Source organism: Onychomys torridus, chromosome 2 (assembly GCF_903995425.1).
Source record: "Onychomys torridus chromosome 2, mOncTor1.1, whole genome shotgun sequence".
Taxonomy (NCBI): Eukaryota; Metazoa; Chordata; class Mammalia; order Rodentia; family Cricetidae; genus Onychomys; species Onychomys torridus.
Window position 1 is genome coordinate 140468693 of NC_050444.1, and position 16084 is coordinate 140484776.

Here is a 16084-nt window from a genome sequence, read left to right on the forward strand (position 1 = left end):
GTAGGTGATTCACTGACTGTAAAAGAGGAAGATTCCCGAAGTCCTACCTGGAACGCTACCACACAACTGTAGCTGCAGAAGTTGCGAATACTTCCATCTGACATGGCTAGATGATACTGAGGGATTGCTGAGGTTTTACAACTGTTACACTGAACTTGTACACCTTAGCAAATGAAAGTAAAAGCTAATGAGTCACACATAAACCTATGAAAAATTAAGTATCATAGACAAAAATTCAACTTTCAGGTTAAGCTATAGGAACTAAAGTTAACCTCAATCATGCCACATCTATCAAAACTGAACATTTAAAAAGTTTAAATTTTTAAATAGTTATATTATACCCTAAAATTAAAATAAATGAATCTTGAGAATATCAGATATGGATAAAGAAGATATATTAAAGAGGGTGTCTGTAATCCATTCAGTAAGGGGGATGTATAAATAGGTAAGCAAGTAAATAAGATAACAGGTAATATTTTACAATAAAAATGTGAAATATATTATTCCTAAAAATCAACTAAATTGAGACAAAAATTTGGGCCAGCAAAAAATAGTAACTAATTTCCCAACTATTACATTTTATAGTTTATGAAAGCAGTATTACCTGCAGAAGTAACCATTTTAACTCTGTAAGCAGATAAGCAATTAACAGAACAGAAAAGTTCTGTCTTCCCCAAGCTATTGGTATTCTCAATCATTTCTGCTGAGGATCTCAATGATTTGCAAAGCGCACATGGTGTTATTTTGGCTGATTTCTAGTAACAGAATAAAACAACATTTTTACTAAATTCATAAAGCATAATTCTTTGAAATGTTTAAACTTAACTCTGTTGAAATAATATTACTTTTTATGTGTGGTGCTAGAAATCACTCCCAGACCCTGCATGGTGCATTATTCCCCCTTACTCATGAAGTATTTTAAATAAGTAGTTTTCAAACGATCATTATTACAATCCTCAGTAATAAGGTTTACAAGGGGAACTTATATGTTATTCTGAAATTCTGAGTTTGAATATTACATATGTATGCATACAAAAATGAAAAGCATTTCATAGAGCAATACATATCATGGAAACATACATTATACTTTCATATGTCTATTGTATTTCATAAGGTTGAGTGTGAGCTATAACCTAGCAATTAATTATGGTTCTGATAATTGATTATAAGAATTGTTTTTAAAAAGTTGTTTTATACATTAATACAATGCCTCTCCTTTTTATGTTAGCTGAAAAGTATAAAGCACTTCCTACAAAAGACACTATTTAAAGCAATGAAGTTTTAACTTAAGGGAATCGGTAAACTTACTAGAAAACTCAGTATCAATCCTCTCCATCAAATAACAATGTGTACCGTAAGCAGCAAGATGGGAGCAGATCTTGTAATCAATAAGTTGACAGAGGACTCAACAGAAAATAATGGTACATACTATTACCCCATCATACACTTAGGAAAACACTGTTCAAGCTATAACTAAGAGATTTTAAGATCTTTCCCTTCCTATGGCAAGTTGCAAACTTGATACTAAAATAAATATCAGTATACACCTACTCTGGAATATCTTCTAATTCCCAGGTCAGAACTGCAAAAACAAACAATTTAAAACACTTAAGTCAAAACTCATCTTTGTGAAACACCTATTCCTACTAACCTGCATTCTTCGTGGTACCTAGTACCTCTTAATACTTCTATCACACCATCTTTATCTACTCATTTATTTATATATCAGAAACATGTCTTCACACAAGACAGGAACTGGATTCAGTGTTTGTTGGAGTACATTAAAGAAGAAAGGAAAGTGGTGGCAATAACCATGTACAATATGCCAGGCTCTGTATTAGTGTTTTTGCTTACTTTACATAATCCTGAACACCGTCTAGTTTCTATAGCCATTAACAGGTTAAAAAAAAAAAAAAAAACAACCCAGCATCCATGTAGTCTAGGTGTTTTCCCCATGTAAAACTGTACTTGGACATACTGGATTGGTTTTAACTACTACATTAAAATTCTTTAGTTTGGTGTTTTGTTGTTTTTATTGGGAGAAGGGTGTTTGTGCTATTGCTTAGGAGACAGTCTCACTATGTAGCTCTAAACGGCCTGAAACTTACTATGTAAACCAAACTGGCCTCAAACTTACCCATCTTCCTCTAACTCCCAAGTACTGGGGACTAAAGGTATGTACCACCACGCCTAGCCCTTGTAATTTTTAAAGAGCGGGAGACAATGAATATTAAATTCTTGTTCCTAATACAGCATGTTCTAATAGATGAAAAGCAGGTACTTCCAAAATTAAAGTTAAAAGCTCACTCTAAAAGTAAGATGTTTTATTCTATTTCTCCTTTTACATAGTATGACTCAACTTTCAGTGCTTGATACAGTATCAGGAAAACAGACACAGTATCAGGAAAACAGCCTTCTGAAAATATTAAATTTTCATTTGTGAGTGAAAAACATGATCATATAATAAAGCTGAATTATACATTAAAGTGAAATTATACATTATACATTAAAATGAAATTGCTTATAATTTTAAAAATAATGCAAAACTGAATTTATACAACAAGTACCAGGCCACCCACCACTACACAGTGAGAGCCTGACTCCAAAACAAAGTAAAATTACACTCCCCCAGCAACAAAAGAATTGAATGCAATAGTAAAGCCTAGCTACACTATCCAATGATTTTGGTGGACTGTATAAAAATTCACTGTGTTAAAGGAAAAAAATGGCTGATCAGCAAATGTAATAAAACAGGAAGCCACTGCAAAATACAAAAGATAAAAAGTATTTACCATCACTTTAAACCAGTAATTGTCAACATTCCTAATGCCATGATCCTTTAATACAGTTCCTCGTGTTGTGGTGAACCCCAACCATAAAATTATCATTGCTACTTATTAACAGTAATTTTACCACTGTTATGAGTCGTAATTTAAATATTTGTATTTTCCAATGGTCTTAGGCGACCCATGAGGCGCTCAACTCCCAACTGGGTCATGACCCACAAATTGAGTACCACTGCTTTGGGATTACTGATTATGAAACTAATATTTGACCAAAACTTACTGGTAAAATATGAAACAAACAAAACAATATGAAAGAGCCTTATCATATCAAGTTCATTCAGTTTATTCTCTGCAAATTTCTAGTTCACAAATTAAAAAATAACCTTCATTGTTCTATTTCATGAAGAAAATTCTTTCAGCATTTCGGAGGGAGAAGCAGGTGGATTTCTGAGTTTGAGGTCAGCCTGGTCTACAGAGGTCCAGGACAGCCAGGGCTACACTGAGAAACCCTGTCTGGAAAAAAGCAACACAATTAAAAATATTTTTTTAAAAAACCTCTTTATTTAATTAAGATTTTTATTTCCTGGTTTACAACTATAGTTATATGGTTCCATTTGTAAGAAAATATATGTTGCACGTGCATATACAGATACGCATGCATGCATGCACTTGTGCAATCTGGATCTTTTTGTTTATATATACATAAATATATATTTCAAAAATAAGAAAGCTACAAATTAAAAGGTATCCTTAGATATATTTCTCCTTTATGTTTTGGTTAATTAAAATTATTATTCAACAGTACAAATCACATCTGAAATGAAAGCACAGGTAGCCAGGCATAATAAATGCAGATGTTTCCTGCATTTGGCAGGCTGAGGCAAGAGGGCTACAAGTAATACTGACTGGGCCACATAACAACTTTCAGGAAGATATGAATGAATAATGAGACCCAGTATCAACAAAACAAAGCCATACCTTGAGTATTTTTGTTTTTGATTTTTCCAGACAGAGTTTCTCTGGGAAATGGACTGCCCTGGAACTCATCCTGCAGACCAAGTTGGCCTCAAACTCACAGGTATCTGCCTGCCTCTGCCTCCTGAATGCTACAATTCTGCATTTCCTTTTTTTTTTTCCTTTTGGTTTTTCAAGACAGGGTTTCTCTGTATAAAAAGCCTGGCTGTCCTGTCCTAGAACTCACTCTGTGACCTGGCTGGCCTCAAACTCACAGAGATCCTCCTGCCTCTGCCTTTCCAGTGCTGGGTTTAAAGGTGTGCAACTACCTGGCTAAGATCCGTTTCTCATGCATGCACAGAAATCGGGACTATGGAACTTTGTATCAGAACATTTAATATATATGCATTTGGCAAATACCAATTACTTGTAAAAACTTATTTCATTATCATAAAAAACTGTTTCAAAAATAATTTCTACCTAAAGGTTTCAAATTCCCTGAAATGAAAATAGACATCAAGATTAAATATGATCAAATACCTGTGTGTATGAAGTGATACACATTGAACTACAAAACTTCTTAGACTGTCCCTCAATCTGAAGCACATGGCACTGTCCAGAACCACTGTAACAGTAACCCCCACAGTTCTCACAACAGTTCATAGTGAGGTTGTTAGCAGAGCGAAATTTAGAGAAGCAGGCGTCACTGCAAAGTTTGTGGACCACATTCTGGTAATTAACTTCATGTCGAATCTAAGAAGTACAAAGTAATAACAAAACAACAAACAGAATTAAACATTCTTCTTTAAACATAAGCAATAAACTATTTGTCCAAGAAAAGTAAAAAGGTAACTTACAACAGCATTCTTCTGACACATGCTGCATTTGGTTGAAATGCTATTTGTATTTATGGTAACAATGGGTTTTTTTTTCAGTTCATATGTTGATAAGCATGACTGACTGCAAAAATCCTTACTGGTGGTGCTATTTTCAAACTGCGCACTGATCACATCCTTTGGGTTTAAAATGTCTCTAAAATGAGAACAAAGATAAGGATATTACATTTAGCCCCTTGTGTGTTAAAGCAACCAAATAAAACCAGGTTTATAGTAAAGAAAAAGGACACTGCAACTTTTGTCTTATTAAACAAATTTTATTTTATGTGTATGAGTGTTTTGCCTACATACATGCCTGTGCACCATTTGGGTTTCTGGTGTATTCAGGAACCAGAAGAGGGAGTTGAATCCCTGGAACTGGAATTACAGATGGCTGTATGCCACCATGTGGGTGCTAGAAATCGAGGCTGGGTCATCTGAAAGAATAGTCAATGCTCATAATCACTGAGTTATCTCTCCAGTCCCCAGGAGCATTGCAATTTAAACTTGTGTATATATATTTGAAAATCTGTGGTTTATACGAGCAGTACGTAGGTCTGCGTGCAGGCAAGTACACATGCCCACGGGAGAGCAGACCCTTATGTCAATGTTTGCTGTCTTCTTCAGTCCATTTCTATTTCCTCTCAACTTGGAATTTACTGACTAGCCAGCAAGCTCTACAGATCAGCCTGTCTCCACCAACTGACCATCCCACTCCTTCCTGTAGAACTTAGATTACAGAACCTTGCTGCCCAAATGGCTTTTCCACAATCCACACAGCACTCACTGAGCCAATTTTTCAGCCCTGGAATTTAAACTGTAAAGTTTGAGTTTTCCTCAATAAATTTAGAGATCTTTGAGTGCTCTCTAAAATAGGTAACTAATATATAACTTACAACAAACAAGTATCATAACAACGTTTTTAAAATTAAAAAAAAATACATGGAATGGAGTCATGCAGAATGGTTCTTCCCAGTTAATTCCTAAATGCTGATTCAGGAGGCTGAGGCAGGAAGATTGCACATTCAAGGTTTGACAAGGCCACATAGTCACATAGTAAGTTGAATTCCAGACCAGCCTTGGCTCTGAGACCCAGACTGAAAGGATAGAAGAGGGAGGCATTGATGAATAGAAATCAGTGTAGATAAGATGGAAGATTTTGATTTTCTCCTTTAAAATCATCTGTATATTCAAAGTAGTCAATAAAATTACATATGAAATTCTTTCAAAGCTCTGTGTTTGGGACTTTGGGCGCATGTCTCTATGAGTATTGTCATTTCTGCCTTTATTTTCTATTTTATGTTTATTTACTGTATGTGCATGTAAACTCATGTGTGCACAGTACAAGGTTGAAGTAAGAGGACAACTTCTAAGTCTTTGAAGCCCGTACTTTAACTCACTGAGCCATCTTGGCAACCTCCAAGACAGAGTGTCTCACTGAACCTGGAACTATTTAGCTAGGCTGGCTGCCCACTGAGCTAAAGGGATCTACTAGTCTCTGCCTTCCCAGTGCTGCAGATATGAACTCAGGTCCTTGGAGGGCAACTCATTTTACAAATAAGCCATTTACTCAGCCATATGTGATACATTGCTAGGCATGGTAACATAAAATCTACATGACCACATCTAAAACAATTTAATGTGTAAGCATTAGTAATGAAGACAACGAAGAATGAATCCCTAAAAATTAGGTTTCCTACCACTCCAACATATATGAAAGTATGGAAAAAACATTTTTCATAGATCTCAATGAATTTACAGACCAATTAAATTGTATCTTATGGCAGAATAAGGAGAAATAATCACACTTCTGCTGGAATATACTCAGAAAGCAACAGAAAATTCAGAAACAATTCTATCTATAAGTATCATAACAAAAATGTGATCTAACAGAATTAACAAATTATACTCCAAATTACTTAATTTATATAGGATTTGAAATAAATTTTACAAATTTTAGGTTCCTCTTATTTAAAGAAAACTAAACATTAACTGATAATAAAAAAAAAAATTCAGCATGATAACCCTAGGGATACAATACTGGCAAACACACATTTGGTGGTGACAAGCAGCTGACCAAGAACAAAACCATGTCTGGTAGTAGAAACCGAGCCAACTACCAGGGCTAGTGAAGTCATGGATCTCAAGTGAGAACGTATACTTACCACTTTACTAAACCAGCATAATCCCTAGCTACATTCTAAATATTTATCCTTGGACCCACAGTTAAGCATAGTTTCACTCCTTGTCAAAGAAACTTCTCTTCGCAATGGACAAATACCATTAAAGAAAACCAAAACTGATCAAAATGTTGAGAACAAAAAGAGACTGAGTGGTGTCCAGTACCAACTAATACATCTACAACAAAATTCCGACAACTAAGGCTCAAAAAAAGGGGGCAGTAGTGTTCTAATGACTATGTACATTAACAGAGGGAAAGAGCAAAAAAGAACAAACAGGAAATAAAAGGTTTTCTGTCCATGGAAAAGGATAAATCAAACACGGGGGAGGAAGTATAATGAAAAACGAGGATAAAGGAAAAAATAAGACATTAAAACTATGAAAGCCTGAGAAGACAAGCAGATAAATAAATAGTGCTGCAAAGTAACAGAAAAATAGAAATGGAAGAGTAAAGAATAAAAACAGATAAAAGAATAAATGAACGAGGATGTAAAACAGAATAACAGATAAAAACTGAAAATCTTGATGTATAAGGCAAAAACACAAACATCATAGTTCAACTACTATGTATTCTTTAAAAGATTTATTTTCATATGTAAGAACATTTGCCTCTGTGTACGTATGTGCACCATGTGTGTGCTTGGTGCCTGAGGAGGCCCAGAAGGCTGCACTGGATCCACAGGAACTGGAGTTAGAAATGGTTACAATTCATCATGTGGGTCCTGGGAACTAACGCAGGGTCCTCTGAAAGAGCATCAAGGACTCTCAACTGGTGAGTCAACATTTTAGCCCCTAAAACAGTTATTTCTGAAATGTGTGTGGGGGCAGGGGGAATCTGTCTTCAGATAAATCAGTGATAACCACCAACGGACAGAGAAATATGATGAATGCAGATGGAATTAGAAAGAATGTAAATAAATATATATCCAAACAGTGTGGTTGGGAAGACTGTTCAGTCAGTAAAAGGCTTGCCCTGAAAGAACGAGGACCTAAGTTTAATGCCCAGAATTCAAATAAAAATTCAAGTGTGGGGCTGGAGAGATGGCTCAGAGGTTAAGAGCACCGACTATTCTTCCAGAGATCCTGAGTTCAATTCCCAGCAACCATATGGTGGCTCACAACCATCTGTAATGAGATCTGGCACCCTCTTCTGTATACATAATAAATACATAAATTTAAAAAAAAGAAGAAAGAAAGAAAAAAAATCCAAGTGTGGTGATGAACATTTGTAATCCCAATGTTAAAATAGTCCAGACAGGAGCATGCCTGGGAGACAGGAGGATCCCTAGGGCAAATGCCAGTCAGCCTAGAGAAACTGGTGAACTCCAGGTCAACAAGTCAATGGCATTCTGTCTTTTTTTTGTCTTTAAATTTATTTAACTCATTTTATGTGTATTGCTGTGAAGGTATCAGAAGCCCTAGAACTAGAGTTACAGACAGTTAGTTCTAAGCTGCCATGTAGGTTCTGTGAATTAAACCGTGACTCCTGAAAAAGTAGCAAGTGCTCTTAACCGCTGAGCCATCTCTCCAACCCCATGACATTCTGACTTAAAAAAAGCATATAGCATTCCTGAGGATGACACTCTGCTCTTCATATACATGTGTATATATATATGTATGCCTGTACGCATGTGCAAAAAATGACCTCCCTATCTGCATACATGGTAAAAATATATACATGGAAAGGAGAGATATTTCTGTATACTTAAGTGATTTTTACATGGTATTTTTAAAAATAAGTGATAAATATTTAAAGAAGATCTATGGTTCTCATGAAAGAATCCCTGACATCTTAAAAATGGTGGTCCCAAAAATGATAAAGGATGCATACGTTATTACATAAAACAATCAAATTATTTCCTAATAAAAAAACAGCAAACAGAAAGGTAAAAAAATAAAGGTGAAATAATTGTGGTTTTCAATCAAACTCAATCATAGAATAATTTGAATGCCTATACTAGAATATAAAAGATTAGACAGAACAGAGTGAAGTATTCTTTTTTAAAACCACAACCACATGTTATAACCAAAACAGCAGAAATAAAGGACTCTGCTATCGGTAAATTAATCTTGCCAGAAATAGTATGTGAAAGTCAATTTCATAATTACCTTACATAAGATATATTATAATTACATTAGTTTTCTATAAACTTAAGGCCACTAAATAATTCATTCAATAGTATTAATTATCTACTAGACTGACTATGTAGTAGTAAGCCCAACCAAGTACATACTTCCATGTTATTTTTATTTAATACTGACAACTAATAAAATACATTTACTACATATAATATAATGCTTTAAAGTATATCTTTATGGTCAAATGGATAAAGTTACTTAATACATATTACCTCAGCTGTCATTTTTGTTGTAAGAATACTTTATATGAACTCAGAATTTTTTTTGAGGGGAGGGAGTAGGAGTTGGAGGTTATTTTTGTTTTGATTGTCAAGACAGTTTCTCTGTGTAGCCCTGGCAGTCCTGGAACTCAATCTATAGACCAGGCTGGCCTTGAACTCAGAGATCCATTTCATTCTGCTTCCCAAGTGCTAGAATTAAAGGAGTGTGGCACCACACCTGGCTTTTGAAATCAGAACGTTGAAATATACTAGCTATAGTCACTATGTTTTATAATAAATTTCTTGAATTATTCCTCAAATTATAAACCACCAAAACATCAATATCAATATTGAATTAATTTTACCATTGAAGAAAACTAAACAAAATTTCCTAACTACCTAATCAAGGCACATGGCTCTAGATGACTTTCAGTCACATATAAACATTAGAGACATTCACCAGATAAAAAAAATATAGTAGCATTGAAGAACTGTTCAGAACTGAATGAACCCTTTCTTAAATGCATAGTACCACAAATGTTTCAACTTTCACAATTTTTTCAGCTTTTATAATATTTGCATAGATACTATTGACTAAGCATCCTTGACCTGAAAAATCTTAGATGCTGGGTTTTGCTGTTTGTTATTCTGAAACTGGATGATAATCTTAAAAGAAAATACCCAACCAAAAAACCAAAACCAACATGTAGTATTTGTTATTTTAAAGAATAGCAAGGTTACAAACAAACCAGAAATTCCAAAGGAAACTAAAGTCCAATTCCAAAGGAAACTAAAGTTCAATCTACACTGAAATATATAAAATACATTTTAAATTGCAATGCTACGGTATAATAAAACCCCGAGTTATCCCCGAGAGATGAACAAAAACTGAAGTACACAGAGGATGGGAGATAGCCCAGTCGTTAAGGGCACTGACTGCTCTTCTAGAGGACCTGGGTTCAATTCCCAGCACCATCATGGCAGCTCGCAATTGTATCTCCAGATACACGCTCTCTTCTGACATTTGAGGGCACCAAGTACACATGTGGTACAAAGATATACATGCAAGTAAAAACACCCATGAAAATAAAATAAACCAATAATTTTTAAAAGTTTAAAAGAGATTTGTATGAAACTAAGTTATAGAAAAGTACCTACATATACTAAAATTTCTGTCGAGTCTCTGGTCTAACTCAGAAGACGAGAGAAGTGAGCAAGCATAAACACTGAAAGATGAGTAATAAATTGTAGTTTAAATTGAGAGACCAAGAGGTTTCAAAACACCAAAAAAGTATCATTCCTCATTTTCCCCCCTTTGGTTTTTTGAGACATAGCCTCTCTATGTAGCCCTAGCTGTCCACTAACATAGATATCCATCTTCTTCTACCACCACACCCAGCTTCTCTTTTTTTCTGAGTTGCTCTGGTAAACATTTACTATTTACTATCACCTTATAAAGCCTATAAGATTGATCTTATTATTCCTCAAAAACATCAAGATGATTTTAATTAAGTCAAGGTTCATACACCTTTTTGTTATTTAACACTGAAATAGAACTTCTAAAGGTTCAGCGATACTGAAGAGAGTGTATGTGTGAGAGCACACATATGAGAAGTCATTCAAAGTTAGACAAAATTTAAATATATTGCAACGATATAACAGATAGGAAACCTAACTTTAAATATTTGTTTCACCTATAATCTATTGTTAACAACTGCAAAATAAAATGCTGTGGCACTAAAATAGTAAAATGTAAGGAATCATAACTAATGAAAAGGAAAGGGTTAATTTCAAAACCACTTGTTAAGCTAAAAGAAAGCTATGCGTGTCCCACTCAGAAAAACCCGAAAGCAGCAACATGGTGGCACTAAATTCTGTGGTAGTTCTTACAAAAAAACCCACAGCAAAGTAGAAATTCAAATATAACACACGGGTTAAGAAATAAACACTAAGAGAAATAAAGAAACAGAAAAGGTAATTTAGAACTCTGCTATACTTTGAGCAACTTGAACAAGTCTTCTTCGTAAGAGGAGGTGGCAGGCGGGCAGGTGGAACTGTGTATCCAGTGAGGCACAGTGTGGAGCAGAAAAGCTGAGTAGACCCTTTCCTCTGATAAGCAGTCTGCCCCTTCTGGAGGATTTTTTTACAACCAGAACAGGAAACTCGAACAGCTGTGGCTGGAACTGAAGGAAGCATTTTATTCATGCCAGGTGATGCCAGAGAAGGCTGAAAGCCAGTAGTCAACTGTGGAGCTTTAAAAAAACAAACAAACAAACAAACATAAAAAGAGGAAAAGAACATTGAAAGGAAAAAAACGTAATTTTTATCTTACATTTTATGCATCAGTACTTTCCTAGAACTAGTTTGGAACCCAGTATTAACTATGAAATATAAAACATAAAGGATTCGAAATGAACAGAAAGAACAGACTAGTTTATTAACATAAGTAGAAATGACCTCTCATTTACATTGGCCAGGATAAATACAATTCATTTATTCAGGACTGATTCTTACCAAGAGGACTGCCACTGACTGAAAACACAGCACTAATTTTCAGTTCCCCCTCTTGAGTTTTTTGCTGTTGGCCATGACTATACTCCTTTGAAGAAAGAAAAACAATAAATAAATACAGAGAAAAGAATAAATTCCAAAAGAAATCAAGACATTTTACTACTGCTATATAGTAGGGGAAATGTTTACAACATTAATACTAATAAGAAATACAAATACAAAACAGTAAACAATCTATAATTAACAAGGGTAAATATGGTTGTATATGCTAAGAGTAAGGAGGAAGGAAAAAATGAATGTTAGCTACCAAAATAGCCTGAAGCAACTCCTGGGTAGTTTCAGAATTAATTTTGAAATTCTTCTTTGATATTACAGTATTATAAACTTCTGTTTATTATAAAAGTAATACACAATCACAATAGAACATTTACTTAGAAATAAAGAAAAAACTTCTGCTCTCATTTCCATCCCCTGAAATGGGCTGCTGTGACTCTGGGGTATATTTCTTTCCAGTCTTTTCCCTTCTCTAGTCAAAGAACAGTTTTGTTTCTTTATAGCTATAATTAGTCTAAATAATTTTTTCATGAGAATTCATGTTCTGCTTATTTGAATTATTATATATTCTTGCATATTTCTCCAAAATAATTTCTAGTGGCTAAGTATCATCATATACCAGATTTCAGTCCAAGGACCAAAGGTCTAGGCAATCTGAGAATTCTAAAAGAACATTTTAAATACTGTATTATTTAAATGACTTAAAATGCAAAATTTAATTTATTATTTTATATATGTTTTTGCCTGAATATATGTATGTGCACTACATGCATGCCTGCTGTCCATGAAGGTGAGAAAAGGACACTGGATCCCCTGGGACTACAGTTACATATGGTTGTGAGCACCACTATGTAGGTGCTGGAAAACAAACCCACTTCCTCTGGAGAAGCAGCCAGTGCTCTACACCTATGAACAAAAATCTCCAGCCTTGAATGAGTTTTAAATCCAACTAAACATTTTAAGTCATACACAGCAACCACAAACCACAATATTCCATTATATATTTTTCAGGGCTGTTCTTTATCTGTACAATTATACTGCTCATCATTAACTAATAGCGGTTTTATAGTGTTAATATATCAATTACAAGAAAGCTTGCAAAATAATACAGAGACCTGTCAGTAGGATTCTGGGTATCTCAGACATACTTACTTTTGATGGTAGGTATAACAATGCACTCTTCAACCTTAAGCAATATTGATATTTATTTTATATATAATATATATATATAGAGAGAGAGACAGAGGGAGAGATGTCAGATTAAACAGCTGAAGCGGACAAGAAATATTTACATGTGACTTAGACACAAAATAAAGAGTGCCCAAATCTTTGGCAATTATGATAGTACTTTAACACAGTGTTTTTCTTTTGGTCTTTGTTTTGTTTTTTAGGCAGGGTTTCACTATACAGCCCTGAACAGCCTGGAAGTTGTTAAATAGACCAGATGAGGCCCAAATCTGCTGCCTCTGCCTCCCAAGTATTGGGATCACAGGTGAGCAATACCACAAATGACGAATAAAGAATATTTCTGAAAAATGAAAATTTATGCAAAATCCTATGGCTAATATAATAAATAATACAACTTTTAAAAAGGTGGGATCATAATTACTCATTTTTTCCCACCGTTTGCCTCAAGCTCTAATACAGAGAGATGCATGGCACTGACATCAAATGGTACAATGTTGGTCTACTTAATATTTACATATATTCACCACAAGCAGTGAAGGAACACAATGATGAATATATTTTTATTTGGTTGTTTTGTTTTGCTTTTTGTTTTTGAGACAGGGTTTCTCTGTGTAACAACAGCCCTGGCTGTCCTGAGAATTGCTTTGTAAACCAGGCTGACCTTAAACTTACAGAGATCCGCCTACCTACCTTGGCCTCCTGAGTGCTGGGATTAAAGAAGTGCTCCACCACACCCCAATATCTTTAATCAAGTGGAATTACTAAGTTACCAGATCCATTTTAAGGTTTCTGAGAAATTATGAGATTGTTTTTATCCAAACAAAATTGGGACTTTTGGGTTGTTTCGGGCTGGATTGTTTTACGTTTGTTTGTTGTTTTGTTTGTTTTTCAAGACAGGGCTTCCCTGTGTAGCCCTGACTGTCCTGGAACTCACTCTGTAGACCAGGATGGCCTGGAACTCACAGAGATCCACCTGCCTCTATCTCCCTAGTGCTGGAATTAAAGGTATAAACCACCAAACCTGGCTTTTCATACAAAGTTGTTCTTACTCCAGTAATTAATAGGGAAGGAAAAAAAAGCCAATTAAAACTTTTTTCCTACCTGTTATAATTTACAGCTATTTTTAATGTTCACTTACAAGTACATTATATTACAATATCAACCTCAGTAGCATTTCTTACCAACATTTCTTTTGAGTTAATATTTTTATGTACTAAGAGGTTTCCCTTTATGCCAAAATTTTGACAATCTTTACCTTTGTGATTTCTTGTATCTCTTACAAAGTTTTACTTCCATAATAAAATAATAAGGAAGTGGTTTCACTGTTTATAATACAGTCCTTTAATCCAGGGATCAGCAAACTTTATCTGCAAAGGGCCAGATAGTAAATATTTTTGACTTTGCAAGCCATATAGTTTGATTTCTGTCACAACTGCCCATCACTGCCTTGGTACAGCAAAAGCACCCACAAACAACACATTAATAAATGAACATGGCAAAGTTATGGTAAAACTTTATTTCTAAGAGCAGTGGTTGAACAGACTTAAAAACATAGATTGGGTCTGATTTGACTAGCCACTGATAACATGCCAGTGCTGGCTTAGATCTATTTGGGACAGGGAATTTTTCTTTGACTAAATAAAAAATTGTTTTCTGCTTAACAGGATCAATATACCAAATCCTGAAAAAATGTCTATTATGGGCTATGCTGTTATCATTATCAACCTGATTAATCTTGCATTACAGTATACTGATGAAACTATACAATGTTTAACTGTTTACATGGTTCTACACTCAACTTCTCCAAATGTGTGAAAGTATGTATATACCATATGTGTGTCTCGGTACACTTACTCCCCAAACTATCGTACCTAATCACCAGTACGTTCATGAAATCTGCACTGTACTTTGGCACCATCACCACTTCTTAAACTGATCCACTATTCATTCAAGGCATCTTCTCTCTTACAACTACTTTTCAGTTGCTACTGATAACAGTGGCTCTCAACAGGGAAACTGATCCATAGAACTATTACTATCTTTTCTATAATTATTATTTTACCTTCAATTCCACTCAACTATCACAAGTTTTATTAATTCTCTGATAAAGTTATTACTTTATTTCCCATTTCTATCATGTTCTCTTCTAATTTCCTTTATAATCATTAGCATGTTTTGTGCAAAAATTTCAACAATAGCTAAGTAAAAATGCTAAGCTCAATAATCTGTATTATTTTAGTAATTACAAAGGTACCATAATTTTGTTTGCAAATTCAGAGTTTGATCTAGCATAGTTACTCCCTACCCACAATGAACAGAATATGTACAAGAAATGTATCATGAACTATGAGACATACCTTTTGGCATGTAATAAAGACACTGATATTCAAGGTAGTACTGTTGGTGAAATATACTTTGGGGGGGGTGCGACAGGGTTTCGCTGTGTAGCCTTGGCTGTCCTGGAACTCGCTCTGTAGACCAGGCTGGCCTTGAACTCACAGAGATCCTCCTGCCTCTGCTTCTGGAATGCTGGGATTAAAGGTGTGCACCACTGCCAGGTTTCTTTTTAAGATAGGACCTCACCGAATAGCCCTGGATGGACTGAAACTTATTATGGAAATCAGGGCTGCCCTCTAACCCACAGAGATCTGCCTGTCCCCAAGTATTGGGATTGAAAAGCATGCACATTACCATACCTGGTAGATATTAACTTTAAAAAAAAAATAATGACTTATCTTGACATACATATGGATGTATTTGAAAGCACAATTCTAATATAAAAATTTTTAGCCCAGCAAACTCCAGAAATAACTAGTACCCATTAGCTCACATCAATGGTCTCCAATCTACTTTTCTTATTCTGTGATGGCAATGCCCAAATTTATGAAATTATTTAAACCATGGGTATGAATTATTCACGGTTGAGGGAGCAGGAGATATAGAGGAGAGAAGACTGCAAGTATTCTTTATAAAAATGCCTACAATACTTTCAAGGCAGAATGCCTGGTTTGACTGTATCCCTACAATGACTAGTAAGCCATGCTTTATGAGAAATAAATACCTGATGACCCCAAAGCTTTCAAAAACAAAAACAAAATAAAACTCACTAAAATCCAGAGGTCAAAATAAACACTGCATTATCTTTCCCTTGCTGAATACAAAGGAAGTCCATATTAATACCACAGGATAAATGGTG

General features: G+C 34.9%; 1 protein-coding gene across 4 annotated transcripts in view; it reads right to left on the reverse strand.

Annotated features, from left to right (window-relative positions):
- Positions 1-16084, reverse strand: part of LOC118577334 (zinc finger MYM-type protein 4) — a 127414-nt gene that overhangs the window by 53649 nt on the left and 57681 nt on the right. For 3 of the 4 annotated variants that reach the window (XM_036177489.1, XM_036177491.1, XM_036177490.1), the window contains 6 exons: positions 11650-11734; positions 11132-11387; positions 4598-4772; positions 4281-4493; positions 605-755; positions 48-163 (listed from right to left, as the gene is read on the reverse strand). In XM_036177489.1, the coding sequence (XP_036033382.1) occupies positions 48-163; positions 605-755; positions 4281-4493; positions 4598-4772; positions 11132-11387; positions 11650-11734 (996 nt within the window). Of the gene's footprint in view, positions 1-47; positions 164-604; positions 756-4280; positions 4494-4597; positions 4773-11131; positions 11388-11649; positions 11735-14143; positions 14327-16084 lie in introns of those variants that run through there. The other variant, XM_036177492.1, reaches the window with a different exon arrangement.